Source organism: Dendrobates tinctorius, unplaced genomic scaffold (assembly GCF_039654945.1).
Source record: "Dendrobates tinctorius isolate UK_male_01 unplaced genomic scaffold, ASM3965494v1 ptg000117l, whole genome shotgun sequence".
In the NCBI taxonomy this organism is placed as follows: domain Eukaryota; kingdom Metazoa; phylum Chordata; class Amphibia; order Anura; family Dendrobatidae; genus Dendrobates; species Dendrobates tinctorius.
In genome coordinates, this window is record NW_027361785.1 from 13,973,740 (window position 1) to 13,990,029 (window position 16,290).

Genomic DNA, 16,290 nt, shown 5'->3' on the forward strand with positions numbered 1-16,290 from the left:
GTAAACTCAGACTGACAGGTTTAATAAAGAAACGAAAGAATAGATATATACACATAGAATACATACATATATATATATATATATATATACACGTCATTGTGACAAACATATATATATATATATTTATATTTCACAGAGTTCTTCATAGCAGAATAGCCGCTAATTAAATTGCCGGCTTCTATCAAATCATTCCCCAACCCGACATGAAATGACACATGGTTTACATTCAGTAAAGCATTTCATTTCATGTTTTTTAATATGTCCCTGACTAATAATTAGATGAGGGATTGTGTGCAAAATTTGGGAGTTGTAGTTGTTATTTTGAGGGGTTAATTTGTTGTTTAAAAATGCGTGGGCTTCCCATTGCCCTATACTGGTGGCGAGTGGGTTAATCTAACAAAGGGTTAAGGTCACCATTCGATTGTAAGGTGACATTAACCCTTTGTTAGATTAACCCATTCGCCACCGCTACAGGGCAATGGGTGCAAATTCTTTCTGCGGATTTGAAACCGCAGCAAAATCCGCGCAGAAAATTCCGCACCGTCTGCACAGCGGATTCCGCAGCGGTTTACCATCACCTCCATTGTGGAGATGATAAACCGCAGGGCAAAAACCGCAGGCTAATCCGCAGATAAACCGCAGGTCTTTTGACCTGTGGATTTATCTGCAGATTTTGCAAAATCCGCGCGGATGAATCCGCAGCAGAATTCGCAGCGTGTGCACACAGCCTAAGGGCCCCGTCACACATAGCGACTCACCAGCGATCCTGACAACGATATCAACGTGTCAGGATCGCTGGTGAGTCGCTACATGATCGCTGGTGAGCTGTCAAACAAACAGCGATCTCGCTGGTGAGATCGCTGTTATGTCACAAAACTTGTGACTAAGCAGCGATCTCGCTAGCGAGATCGCTATGTGTGACGGGGCCCTAAGGGTGTTAGCTTCAGTGATAGGAATCTAGCAAATTGCTCCAGCACACAGTGCTGAAAGGGGTTAATCAGCCATGCTTAGTGCTAGGTTATTTGAACAGCTGTAGAGTGGGAGAAGTCCAAAGGATAAATACCCAGTCTTCTAGAGCATTCAGAAAGGGTGGGCCTGGAGGTGCAAAGCTCTGGAGGTGTCAGGATTCGAACCCAGCAGCTCTTAAGGTCCCGTTTCACTTAGCGATGCACCAGCGATCCCGACAACGATACAAACTGGTAATGATCGCTGGTGCTTCGCTAAATGGTCGCTAGTAAGCTGCCAAACAGGCAGATCTCTTCAGCGACACAGTAACCATCCAGCGATCCTCGGCGGTCGTTGGTAACTTGTCATACAGCAGCTTTTCTGAACGATTCCAGCCTGCGTCCCTGAGTTCTGCGTTGCCAACAAGGTCGCTCGTCGGGTCAAACACAGCGATGCGCGCTGGCCAGCGGGACGACGACGATGAAAAAATGGCCCATGACATTTGAGCACGATCAGTGATATCCAGCGGGGGGGGCGGTCGCCGCTGCATGTCACATGTAGCGAGATCGCTGTTGAATCACAAAATCGGTGACACTTCAGCGATCTCGTTATGAGAGATGGGGGCTTTATGCACCAGGCGGCAGTTCTTCCCTCTGAGCTATTCAGCTCACTGGACAGTTCCTTGCTAAATCAGATACTAGTACCTGTGTTGCTCCTGATGTCTCCAACCTGAGTTCCTGATTTCTCCACTCCAAGTACCTGTTTGGCTCACCCTGTGATACCCTGAGCATCCTGCTTAAACCTGGCACTGTACTTCCGTCACTGCGAGAATAGTGAGCTCCCAGCCTTTAGTCTAGCTTTTTCCCCCCTGCTGCTAATCCTCAAGATCCTCCTGCTACTCCATGTACTGACCTCTGGCTATATCCTGGCTACGATTCCTGCTTATCCTTCCAACTATACTGCTGCTCCGTGTACTGATCTCTGGCTATATCCTGACGACGCTACCTGCCAGTGCTGCCCCTATTGGTTGCAATATCACTAATCCAACTCAGGTCAGTCCTTAAAAGTAGGTGTGTGCTTCATGTTAAGACAAGCTGAACCATTTGCTGTTTGTTCCTGAAGTGAGTGGATTCCCGTAGCAACAAGGACTGAGTTATGTTTTTGTTTTCCTGTTAAGCCAGGAAGGCCAGTTGTGTTTTTGCTAATGTTGCACAGGTTTATGCAGTACTTTTAATAAACCAGTGGAAGATTTAAAGAAACAATGTTCCTGTGCAGCCAATTATCTACCACATCATAATAACAGTAATTTTGACCAATGGTGCACAAACTTTTACATGCCACTGTATACAGTATGTACACACAAATATAGAGGTGTATGTTTTTTAAAGCTATACAGCTTTGTGAGGAGAAAAAGAGTAAAACAAATTACCCATATAAAGATTATCTTCAGCCGGATCATCCAGCACCTGTGAAGTAAAAAAAAATAAGGGTCTTCATTTGCAATTTAATTAACATAAACCGGAACATTGACTCCACAATGAGAATATATAATCAAATACTAGTTAAACTAAGTTTCTGATAAATATTCTTTTATTCTAGTCTGTTTTTTTTTATACAGCGGCATATCTTTGTGTTTTGTCTGTACATGATTATGTGGTCAGATGTCTTGCCTGAGTTTCTGTTACTAACATTTACAGATTTACTTTACAGCAGTCACATTGGCGTATAGTGAACAATAGACTGTAGATGAAGTACAGCTTGAATAATACCATATAGGTTGAAATGTTGCTTCTCCTGCACTTGTATAGTTTCATAGTATTTAAGGCTGAAGGTAGTCTTAAGTCCATAGAGTTTAACCTATAGCCTAACATGTTGATCCAGAGGAAGGCGAAAACCCCATGCGGCAGACACAGTAATAGCTACATGTGGAGGAAAAATTCATTCTCGACTCCATACAGAAATCAGACTAGTTTCTTGGCTCAGCGTCCAATCACATAATCTAGTGCCCATTACTTATTATTGGTATTATTATTAACCCCTTACTGCCATGTGACGTACTATCCCGTCCATGTGCCCTGGGACTTAATTCCCAGGGACGGGATAGTACGTCATAGCGATCAGCGGCGCCCACGTGGTGGACGCCGCTGATCGCGGCCGGGTGTCAGCTGATTATCACAGCTGACACCCGGCACAATGTGTCAGGGGCGGTCACAGACCGCCCCCGACACGTTAATCCCTTGCACACCGCGATCAAACACGATCGCGGTGTACCGGGGGTTAAAGGGAAGCATCGGGAGGGAGGGGGCTCCCTCCGTGCTTCCCTGAGCCCCCCACAGCAGCGCAATGTGCAGCGCTGCTGCGGGGGTCTCCTTCTCTGCGGGTCCCCGAATCCAAGATGGCGACGGGGACCTTCGGGGGCCTGCAGGTAGCTGGCTTCCTCAGTGCCTGCAAAGCGCAGGCAAGGAGGAAGCCTGTGTAGTGCCTGTGACAGATTGCTGATCTGTCACAGTGATCTGTGATGTGACAGATCAGCGATCTGTCACAGGACAGTGATGTCCCCCCTGGGACAACTTAATAAAGTTAAAAAAAAAAGTGTAAAAATAATTTTTTTAAAAAAATCGCTAAATAAATTAAAAAAAAAATAAATTCCCTAATAAATTCATTTTTTGGAATAAAAAAAAACTAAAACAATAAAAGTAAACATATTTGGTATCGCCGCGTCCGTAACAACCCACCCTATAAAACTGTCCCGTTAGTTAACCCCTTTAAAAAATAAAAATAAAAAACGAAGCAAAAAATAATGTTTTATTATCATACCGCCGAACAAAAAGTGCAATAACGTGTGATCAAAAAGACGCATATAAATATCCATGGTACCGCTGAAAACGTCATCTTGTCCCGCAAAAAATGAGCCACCACACAGCATAATCAGAGAAAAAATAAAAAAGTTACAGCTGGCAGAATAAAGCGATGCAAAAATAATTATTTTTTATATAAAATTGCTTTTATTGCATAAAAGCGTCAAAACATAAAAAAAGACATAAATGAGGTATTGCTGTAACCGTACTGACCCGAAGAATAAAACCGCTTTATCAATTTTACCACACGCGGAACGGTGTAAACGCACCACCCAAAAGAAATTCATGAAAGGCTGGTTTTTGTTCATTCTGCGTCCCAAAAATCGAATAAAAAGCGATCAAAAGATGTCACGTGCCCGAACATGATACCAATAAAAGTGTCAACTCGTCTCACAAAAAATAAGACCTCACATGACTCAGTGGGTCAAAATATGAAAAAATTATAGCTCTTAATATGTGGTGATGCAAAAACTAGTTTTACAATAAGAAGCGTCTTTTAGCGTGTGACAGCTGCCAAAAAACCCCGCCATAAATAGTAAATCAAACCCCCCGTTATCACCCCCTTAGTTAGGGAAAAATAATAAATTAAAAAAATGTTTTTATTTCCATTTTCCCATTAGGGTTAGGGCTAGGGTTAGGGCTCAGATTAGGGCTAGGGGTGTGTTGGGGTTAGGGTTGGAGTTAGAATTGGGGGGTTTCCACTGTTTGGGCACATCAGGTGCTCTCCAAACGCAACATGGCGTCTGATCTCAATTCCAGCCAATTCTGCGTTGAATAAGTCAAATGGTGCTCCTTCCCTTCCAAGCTCTGCCATGCGCCCAGTGTTTTACCCCCACATATGGGGTATCAGCTTACTCAGGACAAATTGCAAAGCAACTTTTGGGGTCCAATTTCTCCTCTTGCCCTTAGGAAAATAAAAAATTGGGGGCAAAAATATCATTTTTGTGGTAAAAAAATATGATTTTTTTATTTTCACGCCTGGGCGTTAAAAATTTCTGTGAAGCACTTATAGGGTATCAGCGTACTCAGGACAAATTGGTCAACAACTTTTGGGGTCCATTTTCTCCTGGTACCCTTGGGAAAATAAAAAAATTGGGGACTAAATGATCATGTTTGTGGAAAAAATACGATTTTTTTATTTTCACGCCCGGGCATTATAAACTTGTGTGAAGCTCTTGGGGGTTCAAAGTGCTCACCATACACCTAGATAAGTTCCTTAGGGGGTCTAGTTTCCAAAATGGTGTCATTTGTGGGGGGTTTCCACTGTTTAGGTACATCGGGGCTTTCCAAACGCGACATGGTGTCCGATCTCAATTCCAGCCAAAAACGTCAAATGGCGCTGCTTCCCTTCCGAGCTCTGCCATGCGCCCAAATAGTCGTTTACACCCACATATGGGGTATGAGAGTAATCGGGACAAATTGCACAATAACTTTTAGTGTCCTGTTACCCTTGGAAAAGTAAGAATTGAGGGTGAAAAGATCATTTTTGTGGAAAAAATATGATTTTTTTAATTGTACGGCTGTATGTTATAAACTTCTGTGAAGCCCTTGGGGGTTCAAAGTTTTCACCACACATCTAGATAAGTTTCTTTGGGGGGTCTAGTTTCCAAAATGATGTCATTTGTGGGGGGTTTCCACTGTTTTGGTACATCTGGGGCTTTCCAAACGCGACATGGTGTCCGATCTCAATTCCAGCCAAAAAAGTCAAATGGCGCTGCTTCCCTTCCGAGCTCTGCCATGCGCCCAAATAGTTATTTACACCCACATATGGGGTATCAGCGTACTCAAGACAAATTGCACAATAACTTTTAGGGTCCTGTTACCCTTGGGAAAATAAAAATTGGGGTTTAAAAGATAATTTTTGTGGAAAAAATATGATTTTTTAATTGTACCGCTGTACGTTATAAACTTCTGTGAAGCCCTTGTGAGTTCAAAGTTCTCACCACATATCTAGATAAGTTCCTTGGGGGGTCTAGTTTCCAAAATGGGGTCACTTGTGGGGGGTTTCCACTGTTTATGTACATCAGGGGCTCTCCAAACGTGACATAGCATCCGATCTGAATTCCAGCCAATTTTGCATTGAAAAAGTCAAACGGCGCTCCTTCCCTTCTGAGCTCTGTCATGTGCCGAAACAGTGGTTCCCCCCCCACATATCAGGTATCAGCGTACTCAGGACAAATTGCACAATAACTTTTCCATTCCAATTTCTCCTTTTACACTTGGTAAAATAAAAAAAATTGAACCTGAAGTATTTATTTTGTGAAAAAAAGTTAAATGTTCATTTTTTTTAAATATTCAAAAAATTCCTGTGAAGCACCTGAAGGGTTACTAAACTTCTTGAATGTGGTTTTGAGCACCTTAAGGTTGCAGTTTTTAGAATGATGTCACTTTTGGGTATTTTCTATCATATAGACCCCTCAAAGTGGCTTCAAATGTGATGTGGTCCGTAAAAATAAAATGGTGTTGCAAAAATGAGAAATCGCTGGTCAACTTTTAACCCTTATAAGTTCCTAACAAAAAAAAATTTTGGTTCCAAAATTGTGCTGATGTAAAGTAAACATGTGGGAAATGTTACTTATTAAGTTTTTTGTGTGCCGTATCTCTGTGATTTAAGGGCATAAAAATTCAAAGTTGGAAAATTGCAAAACTTTCAAAATTTTTGCCAAATTTCCATTTTTTTCACAAATAAACGCAAGTTATATGAATGAAATTTTACCACTATCATGAAGTACAATATGTCACGAGAAAACAATGTCAGAATCACCGGGATCCATGGAAGCGTTTCAGAGTTATTACCTCATAAAGGGACAGTGGTCAGAATTTTAAAAATTGGCCCGGTCATGAACGTGCAAACCACCCTTGGCGGTTAAGGGGTTAATAATAAAAATATTATCCAGGCACTCTTTGAATTTTAGTACTGAATCAACCAATACAACATCATGTGACAGAGTTCCATAGTCTCACTGCTCTTATAGCAAAGAATCTGTCTCTCTGATTATGGTTAAACCTTATTTTCTATAGATATAGAGGATGCCCCCTTGTCTCTGTCACATGCCTAAGTGTAAAAAGATCATTAGAAAGATCTCTGCACTGTCCCCTCATATATTTGTACATTGTAATCAGATCACCCTTAAGTCTTCGTTTTTCCAAAATGAATAAATAAGTTTGAGATGACCTGTCTTGGTATTGCAGTTCACCCATTCCATCAATAACCTTGGTCGCTCTTCTCTGAACTCGCTCTAGTTCACCCAAGTCTTTTTCAGTGACGGTTTTACCCAGTGTTTTACAATTTAGTAAATAATTTCCTCTGCCTAAGTGCATAACCTTACATTTATCCACAGTAAACTTGAATTGTCATTTCTCAGCCCAGACCTCCAAATACTTCTGCAATAGTAGACAGTTTTTAGGCATACTGTGTGACCAGTGCAGTGTTTGCAGTAAGGGTTGGACTGGACCACAGGAGTACAGGAGAATCCTCCGGTGGGCCCCTGTGTAAGAATGGGCCACCACCCTCTTATATAAGCAGTACATGGCACAATATACTTTAATCACTATGTACAGACAATGGCAATATCTTATTCAATTAACAATCTACCCAGTTCATTGTTATATACATTTGTGATTGAGGATAATGTCACATTTGCATGTAGTTGAAAAGAGGGGCCCTGGAGTTGGTTGCTGGTGGGCCCTTGGCACCCCAGTCCAACACTGGTTGTAGGTGATACGCTGCATTGCAATTTTGTGATAATAATAAGATGACTACTGAAATAAATACCTTTAAGATTTTTCTAAGATAAAAAAGATAAAAGGAAGGTATTGGGTCACTACAAAAAGATTTTTCAAAATCTTTGAATCACATTGTGAGTTTCCATACTGCATCAAGCAAAAAAGTTCTACCTTTAAAACTAAAAATCCTAAGCATAGTATATAATATTCAGATGATTTAACCCTTCACACCTACCTCAATCAATCTGACAATATTAATATGGTCTAACTTTTTCAAAATTGCTATCTCTTGATAAACCCGGTCCAATGGAGCCATTGGCTTTGCTTGATCACCAGATGCAGTTTTTGATCCTCTGGGGGGTGGTCGACCTACCATAATAAGAAGGGATACAAAAATAAAAATTTTGAGTGAAGACAAGGAATAATATAAAATATGCATGAACAAAATTTAGGAAAGCTTTGTACAATTGATTCTTGTATCTCATTCTTTATTATCAAAAGTTTCCATCAACCTCTATGATAGTGGGAAGTTATGAACGTCTACAAGATGCTAGTTATACATATCATTTCATTTTTTTACCATCTAATTGCTAGAATAATGTAATAAATAATGCATGGACTTAATATCATGTGGCCTCCACTCACATGTTGGGAAGTCCATGCACAGAAGTCCATTTGATGCCAGAGAACTAACCCTACACCTAGCGTTGGTTTACTGGTTAGAAGGCACAACATAATGACTGTAACAATAGTAAGTACTTTCCTTTTTTAGAGATTACAAAATTCGTCCACTATTTTACAAATGCTGAATATGCAAAAGTGTCAACTTATTTGGTTAGGATGGCATTTTGTTGTAGTGTACCCCAACAAGAAACTTGTGAAATGCCATCTATGTCTTTACTTAGACAACTAACTTAAAATGAATACATTTTCCATCTTTGTACTATGGGTTTAACATGTTGAAGAGTTTTCATCTTTGCTCTGATTTTTACACTTTGGGGAGATTGAATCAAGTCTGTGTTTATCTATAATTCAGATCCTGTCACCATTTATTTTATGATTGAATAGGCTTTACATTGTTTTTATTTATGTTCCTACGTCCCTCCAATCTGCATTCTGTTTCTCCCTTCCCTTTTCATCCCATCTTACTTGTTGCTTGTACTATTTCTATGTATATTTCCTTATATGTGTATTGCAACCCTTCCCTTTAAAAATTAACAAAAATAATTTGGAGAAATAGTAGTAAATATCTTGGATTCACTTTTTTTGTGATCAAGAAATTAACGATCCACATTTTCCCATATAAAGAAATAAATACAAATTAGTCATCCCAAATATTTTATAGATTTTTTCTTTGTATTTAGAGAAAATGTGAACACAGATAGAAAGTATTAGACTTTCCTTTATACGGTATATATTTTTTCATTGCAATTTTCCATTTTTAAAGAAAGAAATAATGTGGTGATAATTACCCTGATTCTGCAGTGTGCTACTCCAGCCTCACACATTATTCACATAATGGAAGACGCTAAGTGGCCTTTAAGGAATCTCACATGAATCAAGCTATGTAAGTGTCTCCTTGGTTTTCTTGAATACCAGGTGACGTCACCCTTCTGCGTTTTGTTCTGTGCATTAAGTTCCAATGGCATGTGTGGACTGTACAGAACTTTGAAAATGTCAGAAGCTCATGTTCTGATGACAATGAATAGATTATGACTCTACCATTTGAGAAAAAAATTTCGGACCTACACGGGCTATTAATAATTCTCAATTATAGTGTGATGCAAATGACTATATTTAATGCATCCACAACTAAAGCATGAGAATACTGTGCAAATAAAATGCTCTAAATGACCTCATCAACTTATCTCTGACGTAATACAGCATTAAAATATAGTTTAATTTGAAGAAGGATTACACGTTCGTCCACTAATCCATTACAGTATAAAGAATAAAACCTACAGTTTTATCCAAAAAGATAAAACGAATTTGTGCAAATCTCATTTAGGCTGGACGTAAGCTGAAAGATCTAACTAAACGTCCTATAAATCCACTTAGTAACAAGGAAGCTATTCATTTAAATAGAGCAAGTTGGGTATTTATTTGTTCTGCAGATATTGCAATTCAGAAATAACACTTATTCAGTACTAATCAAATTTGGCTGGTAAATCAATGGTCATCTTCTCAATTGAAGATCTGTGTTTTGCCTGGTGAAATAGAAGCTAATCCTTCCATTTTATATAGAGTCATGGCCGAAAGTGTTGGCACTCTTGAAATTGTTACAGAAAATGAAGCATTTCTCCCAGAAAATTATTGCAGTTACACATGTTTGTTTTACACATGTTTATTTCCTTTGTGTGTATTGGAACAACACAAAAAAATAGAGAAAAAAAGGCAAACTCACACAAAACCCCCAAAATGGGCCAGACAAAATTGTTGGCACCTTTCCAAAATTGTGGGTAAACTTTGTTTCAAGCATGTGATGCTCGTTCAAACTCATCTGTGCCAAGTAACAGGTGTGGGCAATGTGAAAATCACACCTGAAACCAGATAAAAAGTGAAGTTGACAATCTTTGCACTTTGTGTCTGTTGGTGCAACGCTAAATATGGAGAACAGAAAGAGAAGAAAGAACTGTCTGAGGATTTGAGAACCAAAATTGTTGAAAAATATCAACAATCTCAAGGTTACAAATCCATCTCCAGAGATCTTGATGTTCCTTTGTTCACGGGGCGCAACATAATCAAGAAGTTTACAACTCATGGCACTGTAGCTAATCTCCCCGGACGGCAGAGAAGAATTGATGAAAAGTTGGAATGCAGGATAGTCAGTATGGTAGATAAACAGCTCCAATCAAGTTTCTAAGAAATTAAAGCTGTCCTGCAGGCTCAGGGTGCATCGGTGTCACCACACACTATACAATGGCATTTGAATTAAATGAAATGGCAGGAGACCTAGGAGATCCCCACTGCTGACACACAGACATAAAAGAGACTGATCTTAAAATTGCTGTTGGGAGAAGACACCCTTCAAATATGAAAGACCTGGAGCAGTATACAAAAGAGTAGTCCAAAATTCCAATTGACAGGTGTAAGAAGCTTATTGATGGTTAAGGAAGCGATTAATTGCAGTTATTTATTTAACAGGGTGTGCAACCAAATATTAGGTTGAGGGTGCCAACAATTTTGTACGGACTATTTTTGTTGTTTTGTGTGAATTATGTACAATTTACCTTTTCTTAATTTTTTTCTGTTGTTCCAATATACACAAGGAAATGAACATTTGTAAAACAAAACATGTGTAATTGCACTGTTAGGCGTCGGATTCCTGGCACTGCACAGCGGGAATCCAGAGCCAGACATCCTGCGGTCTCCCATTCTCCTCCGACCGCTCGGACTCCTGCTCAGCAATCTCGGCGAACCAGGCATTCCCCGCAGACTCGTTCTGTGAGCCTGGATGTTGCTGCCACCTCTGGTGCAGCAATGATAACGCAACCTGCTTTGCAGGGAACTGCTCTAGAGGCTAAGTCCTCGCGCCGTGCGACTGGGCATGCCCGCAACTTGTCCTCTCAGTGGAGAGCAGGGGTCACATGTGAAGGTCCTATGTTGGATCTGATTGGTCCTTCCTATAGTACTGGAAGGTCCCGGAAGCGCATGGCTATAAAAAGCCTGCATGGCGGCTCGGCCATGCGCTAGTGTAGCATATTATGCTGTGTGTATGGTGATGGATGCATGGACTGGTGTCTGACTTATTATGAAACCCCTTCCCTCGGATATTACGAATGGTGACAGTATGTTGGGTTAGTCAGCTCCAGATTGTGGCAGGCTACACGCCACTGAGCCTTCCTCACCTACACTAGCGTCCGTCGGTGCCCGGCTCCTCCGGCATCGTCGCTTAGCGGCTTCAGTTACGGCCGCGCTGCAGTAGTAGCAGCTTTTGGTGTTCGCGGCTGCGACGCCACACGCCGGCTGACCTGTGCAGCTAACAGGTTCAGCCTTTACGTCTAGTTCATACTTTGGCGTCTCTGTGACTAAAGAGAGTCCGCTCTCAGGCTCTCGGGTGACGTTAACCCGAGCGCTGTATCGCACTTCTAGCGTATCTGCCATTGTCCAGCAGCGGTCTTGTCATCTACCGCACGGTGGACCCCGGGCGGCGAACGCGCCTTCCATTATTTATATCTGGTGCGTTCCGCCGACCCTAACATTACACTAGCGCCAGGGTCTGGCTGGCAATGGCAGACGTGCAGCAGCTGCAGCGCTACATTCGGCAGCTGGAGAGCAGGTTGGCGGCTATTGAGAGCACCAACTCAGCTGCGAATGCTGCGCTAGCTGCTGCTCAGACAGTCGCTGAGGCTGTCTCACGTGCGCCCACACTTTTGCCCTTGCCGACAATGTCTCGCCTCCCGCTCCCCGATAAGTTTTCGGGTGATAGTGTCTCCTGTAGGGGATTCGTTAGTCAGTGCTCCATCCAGCTGGAGTTGCTGGCTGCACGGTTCCCTACGGAGCGGGCTAAGGTGGGATTTATTGTCTCTCTGTTGTCTGGCCGGGCATTACAGTGGGCCACGCCATTGTGGGAACGTGGTGATCCCGTGGTACAGGGGGCTGCTCAGTTCCTCGCGGCTCTGAAGCAAGTCTTCTTGGGACCACGGGTCACCCACGATACGGCTCTCCAACTGTTATCTTTAACACAAGGGTCACTTTCGGTTAGCCATCATGCTGTCCAGTTTCGGACACTGGCTTCCGAGTTAGAGTGGCCGGACAAAGTGTTGGTCCCGGTGTTTTGGAGAGGCCTGGCTGAGCACGTAAAAGATGCTCTAGCTACTAGGGAGATTCCCACCAGTTTGGAGGAGTTGATCGCCGTTTCCACCCGCATTGATCTCCGCTACACGGAGCGTGGGTTGGAACGAGCGCAATCCAAACGTAGGGTTAATTTGGCTCCCACCTTTACTGAGCCGCTGAAATTTCCCGCACAGGAGCACCTCTCCTCTGAGCCTATGGAGGTGTCTCGCACCGGCACTAAGTTGCGTCCGATGCGAACCTCTGTGCGCTGTTATCAGTGCCGACAGTTGGGCCACTCGGCTGGCACATGCCCTCAGCGGCCGAAAAGACGACCACGTTCAGTGGCCGTAGGTGGTGGTCAATCCAAGGTGGGACCCTTTTCACCCAAACCGGTGTTCCAGGGTACATTAGATAGTGGGTCCTCCTCCTGGGAGGCAGAGGTCACCCTGGATTCCGGGGCCGAGGGGAACTTTATGTCCTCGACTTTTGCCCAGAGACACGCTATCCCTCTGGTGATACTTCCCCAACCTCTGACCATCAGGGTGGTAAATGGGGCACCGTTACCATCTCAGGTGACCCATCAGACAGCCCCACTCGGACTCTCTATTTCACCCTCACATCGGGAGACTCTGTCCCTGCTAATTATGCCCAATGGCATCGATCAGGTGCTCCTCGGAGTTCCCTGGCTTCGTTGCCACTCCCCGCATATTGACTGGGCTTCAGGGAGGATACTGGGCTGGGGCAAGGACTGTGAGGGAAGGTGCCTGAGGGGCAGCGTTCAGGTGGCTTCCACAGAAGTACCTGCGGATCTCTCCTCGCTCCCCAAACCCTACCACCATTACGCGGACGTCTTCTCTAAGAAGTCTGCGGAGACGCTCCCACCGCACCGTTCCTATGATTGCCCGATTGATCTCCTGCCAGGCACAGAGCCTCCGTTTACCCTTTATCACTCCCTGAGACGGAGGCTATGTCCCAGTATATCCGGGAGAACCTGGCTAGGGGTTTCATCAGAAAATCGGTGTCACCGGCTGGTGCCGGGTTCTTCTTCGTACAGAAGAAGAACGGAGAGCTACGCCCCTGCATCGACTACCGAGGTCTCAATGCTATCACGGTTAAAAACAAATACCCCCTACCGTTGATCTCGGAGTTATTTGACAGGTTGCGGGGGGCCCGGATCTTTACTAAACTAGATCTGCGGGGTGCATACAACCTGATCCGCATTCGCGAAGGAGACGAATGGAAGACAGCTTTTAATACCAGGGATGGCCATTACGACTACCTGGTTATGCCCTTTGGCCTTTGTAATGCCCCAGCTGTCTTCCAAGATTTTGTCAACGACGTCTTCCGCGACATGCTCTCTACCTCGGTGGTGGTCTATCTGGATGACATACTCATCTTTTCGCCAGATTTGACCACCCACCGGAGAGACGTCTGCAGGGTCTTTGACCGTCTGCGGGCGAACTCGTTATTTGCCAAGCTGGAGAAGTGCCAGTTTGAGCAGGAGTCCTTGCCGTTCCTGGGCTATATCATCTCGGCCCAGGGGCTGGCCATGGATCCGGCCAAACTACAAGCGGTAATGGACTGGCAGGAACCCCATTCCCTCAAAGCGGTGCAGCGCTTTTTGGGGTTCGTGAATTACTACCGCCAGTTCATACCACACTTTTCCACACTGGTGGCTCCTTTGGTTGCTCTCACCAAGAAAGGAGCTAACCCCAATGCTTGGTCAGAACATGTCTCCAAGGCCTTCTCGGCTATAAAATCACATTTTGCTGGCGCTCCCATATTACATCGTCCCGATGTGGATAAGCCGTTTATCCTTGAGGTAGACGCTTCTTCCGTCGGTGCAGGAGCAGTCCTTTATCAAAAGGATGCTCAAGGTCGGAAGCACCCCTGCTTCTTCTATTCCAAGACCTTCTCACCGGCGGAGAAAAATTACTCCATCGGCGACAGGGAGCTGCTAGCCATGAAGTTGGCTTTTTCTGAATGGAGACATCTCCTGGAGGGAGCCCGGTTTCCCTTTCTGGTATATACGGACCATAAAAACCTGGTCTATCTACAGACGGCCCAACGCCTGAATTCCCGTCAGGCCAGGTGGTCGCTCTTCTTCTCACGATTCCGCTTCACCCTCCACTACCTCTCTGGAGAGAAGAACGTCCGTGCGGATGCTCTCTCACGTTCAGTGGTCTCAGCGGAGGAAGGAGAAGCTGAGCCTCGGTTAATTCTCCCGCCGGAGAGTTTTACGACCGTGGCTCCAGTTGCGCTCGAGTCGGTACCACCGGGCAAGACCTTGGTGCCTCCTCAGCTACGGCCGGAGGTCCTCGCCTGGGCACATGCCTCCAGAGTGGGTGGCCATTTTGGTAAAAAACGGACCGCCGAACTCCTGGCAAGGTCATATTGGTGGCCACATATGGCTCGAGATGTCAAGGAGTACGTGCAGGCATGTGTTTCGTGTGCTCGGAACAGACCCTCTAGACAGAGGCCGGCGGGGCTGTTGTTTCCCCTGCCAGTGGCGGATAGACCATGGGAGATGGTTGGCATGGACTTCATAGTTGGCCTGCCCAAGTCTGGTGGCAGTACGGTCATCTGGGTGGTCACCGACCATTTTTCCAAAATGGTGCATCTGGTGCCACTCGCACGCCTGCCTTCCGCTCGAGGTCTGGCCACCTTGTTCATTAAACACGTATTCCGTCTACATGGCATGCCGGACAAAATCGTGAGTGACCGTGGTCCCCAGTTTGCGTCTCGGTTTTGGAGGGAGCTCTGCAGTTTACTCAGCATCGAGCTAAATCTATCCTCCGCTTACCATCCCGAGACGAATGGCTTGGTCGAGAGAGCCAATCAGACCTTGGTCACCTATTTACGACATTTTGTCTCTGCCAGGCAGGATGACTGGGCATCCTTGCTACCTTGGGCAGAATTTGCCCTAAACAATGCGGTGGCTGATTCCACTGGTCAGACGCCCTTTCTCCTAAACTATGGCCAACATCCACGTGTCCCTGTCCCGATGCCAGTGTCCTCCACTGACTCCAGGGTGGCAGACTGGGCAGTGGAGGCCCGGGACATTTGGGATCGCACTCAGGATGCTATCCGGGCATCTAAAGAAAGGATGAGGGCGTCCGCCGACATGCATCGGCGGCCTGCGCCAAGCTTCTCCCCTGGCGACATGGTATGGCTCTCCACCCGAAACATTAAACTGCGGGTTGAGTCTCCCAAGTTCGCACCGCGATACATTGGACCATTCAAGGTCCTCGAGCGACTTAGCTCGGTGGTCTACCGCCTGGCTCTACCTCCACATTTGGCCATTTCGGACGTGTTCCATGTGTCCCTCCTCAAACCAGTTCACATGGTCCGGTTTTCTGAGTCATCTGCCGGGTCATCAGACTTATCGTCTGATGAGTTTGAGGTTAACGCCATAGTGGGGCGCAGGTTTGTCCGTGGCAAAAAATTTTATTTGGTGGACTGGAAGGGTCATGGGCCCGAGGCTCGGACCTGGGAGCCGGTGGAAAATATTCACGCACCGCTCCTGATCGCAGCCTTTGAGCGCAGTGAGGCTCAGAGGGGGGGGCCCTAGGAGGGGGGGTAATGTTAGGCGTCGGATTCCTGGCACTGCACAGCGGGAATCCAGAGCCAGACATCCTGCGGTCTCCCATTCTCCTCCGACCGCTCGGACTCCTGCTCAGCAATCTCGGCGAACCAGGCATTTCCCCGCAGACTCGTTCTGTGAGCCTGGATGTTGCTGCCACCTCTGGTGCAGCAATGATAACGCAACCTGCTTTGCAGGGAACTGCTCTAGAGGCTAAGTCCTCGCGCCGTGCGACTGGGCATGCCCGCAACTTGTCCTCTCAGTGGAGAGCAGGGGTCACATGTGAAGGTCCTATGTCGGATCTGATTGGTCCTTCCTATAGTACTGGAAGGTCCCGGAAGCGCATGGCTATAAAAAGCCTGCATGGCGGCTCGGCCATGCGCTAGTGTAGCATATTATGCT

The 16,290-nt window shown here is 45.1% G+C and overlaps 1 protein-coding gene across 4 annotated transcripts in view; it reads right to left on the reverse strand.

Annotated features, from left to right (window-relative positions):
- Positions 1-16,290, reverse strand: part of CAMKK1 (calcium/calmodulin dependent protein kinase kinase 1) — a 433,796-nt gene that overhangs the window by 147,777 nt on the left and 269,729 nt on the right. For all 4 annotated transcript variants that reach the window (XM_073590582.1, XM_073590580.1, XM_073590579.1 and 1 more), the window contains 2 exons: positions 7,765-7,898; positions 2,375-2,411 (listed from right to left, as the gene is read on the reverse strand). In XM_073590582.1, coding sequence (XP_073446683.1) covers positions 2,375-2,411; positions 7,765-7,898 — 171 coding nt within the window. The remainder of the gene's footprint in view (positions 1-2,374; positions 2,412-7,764; positions 7,899-16,290) is intronic.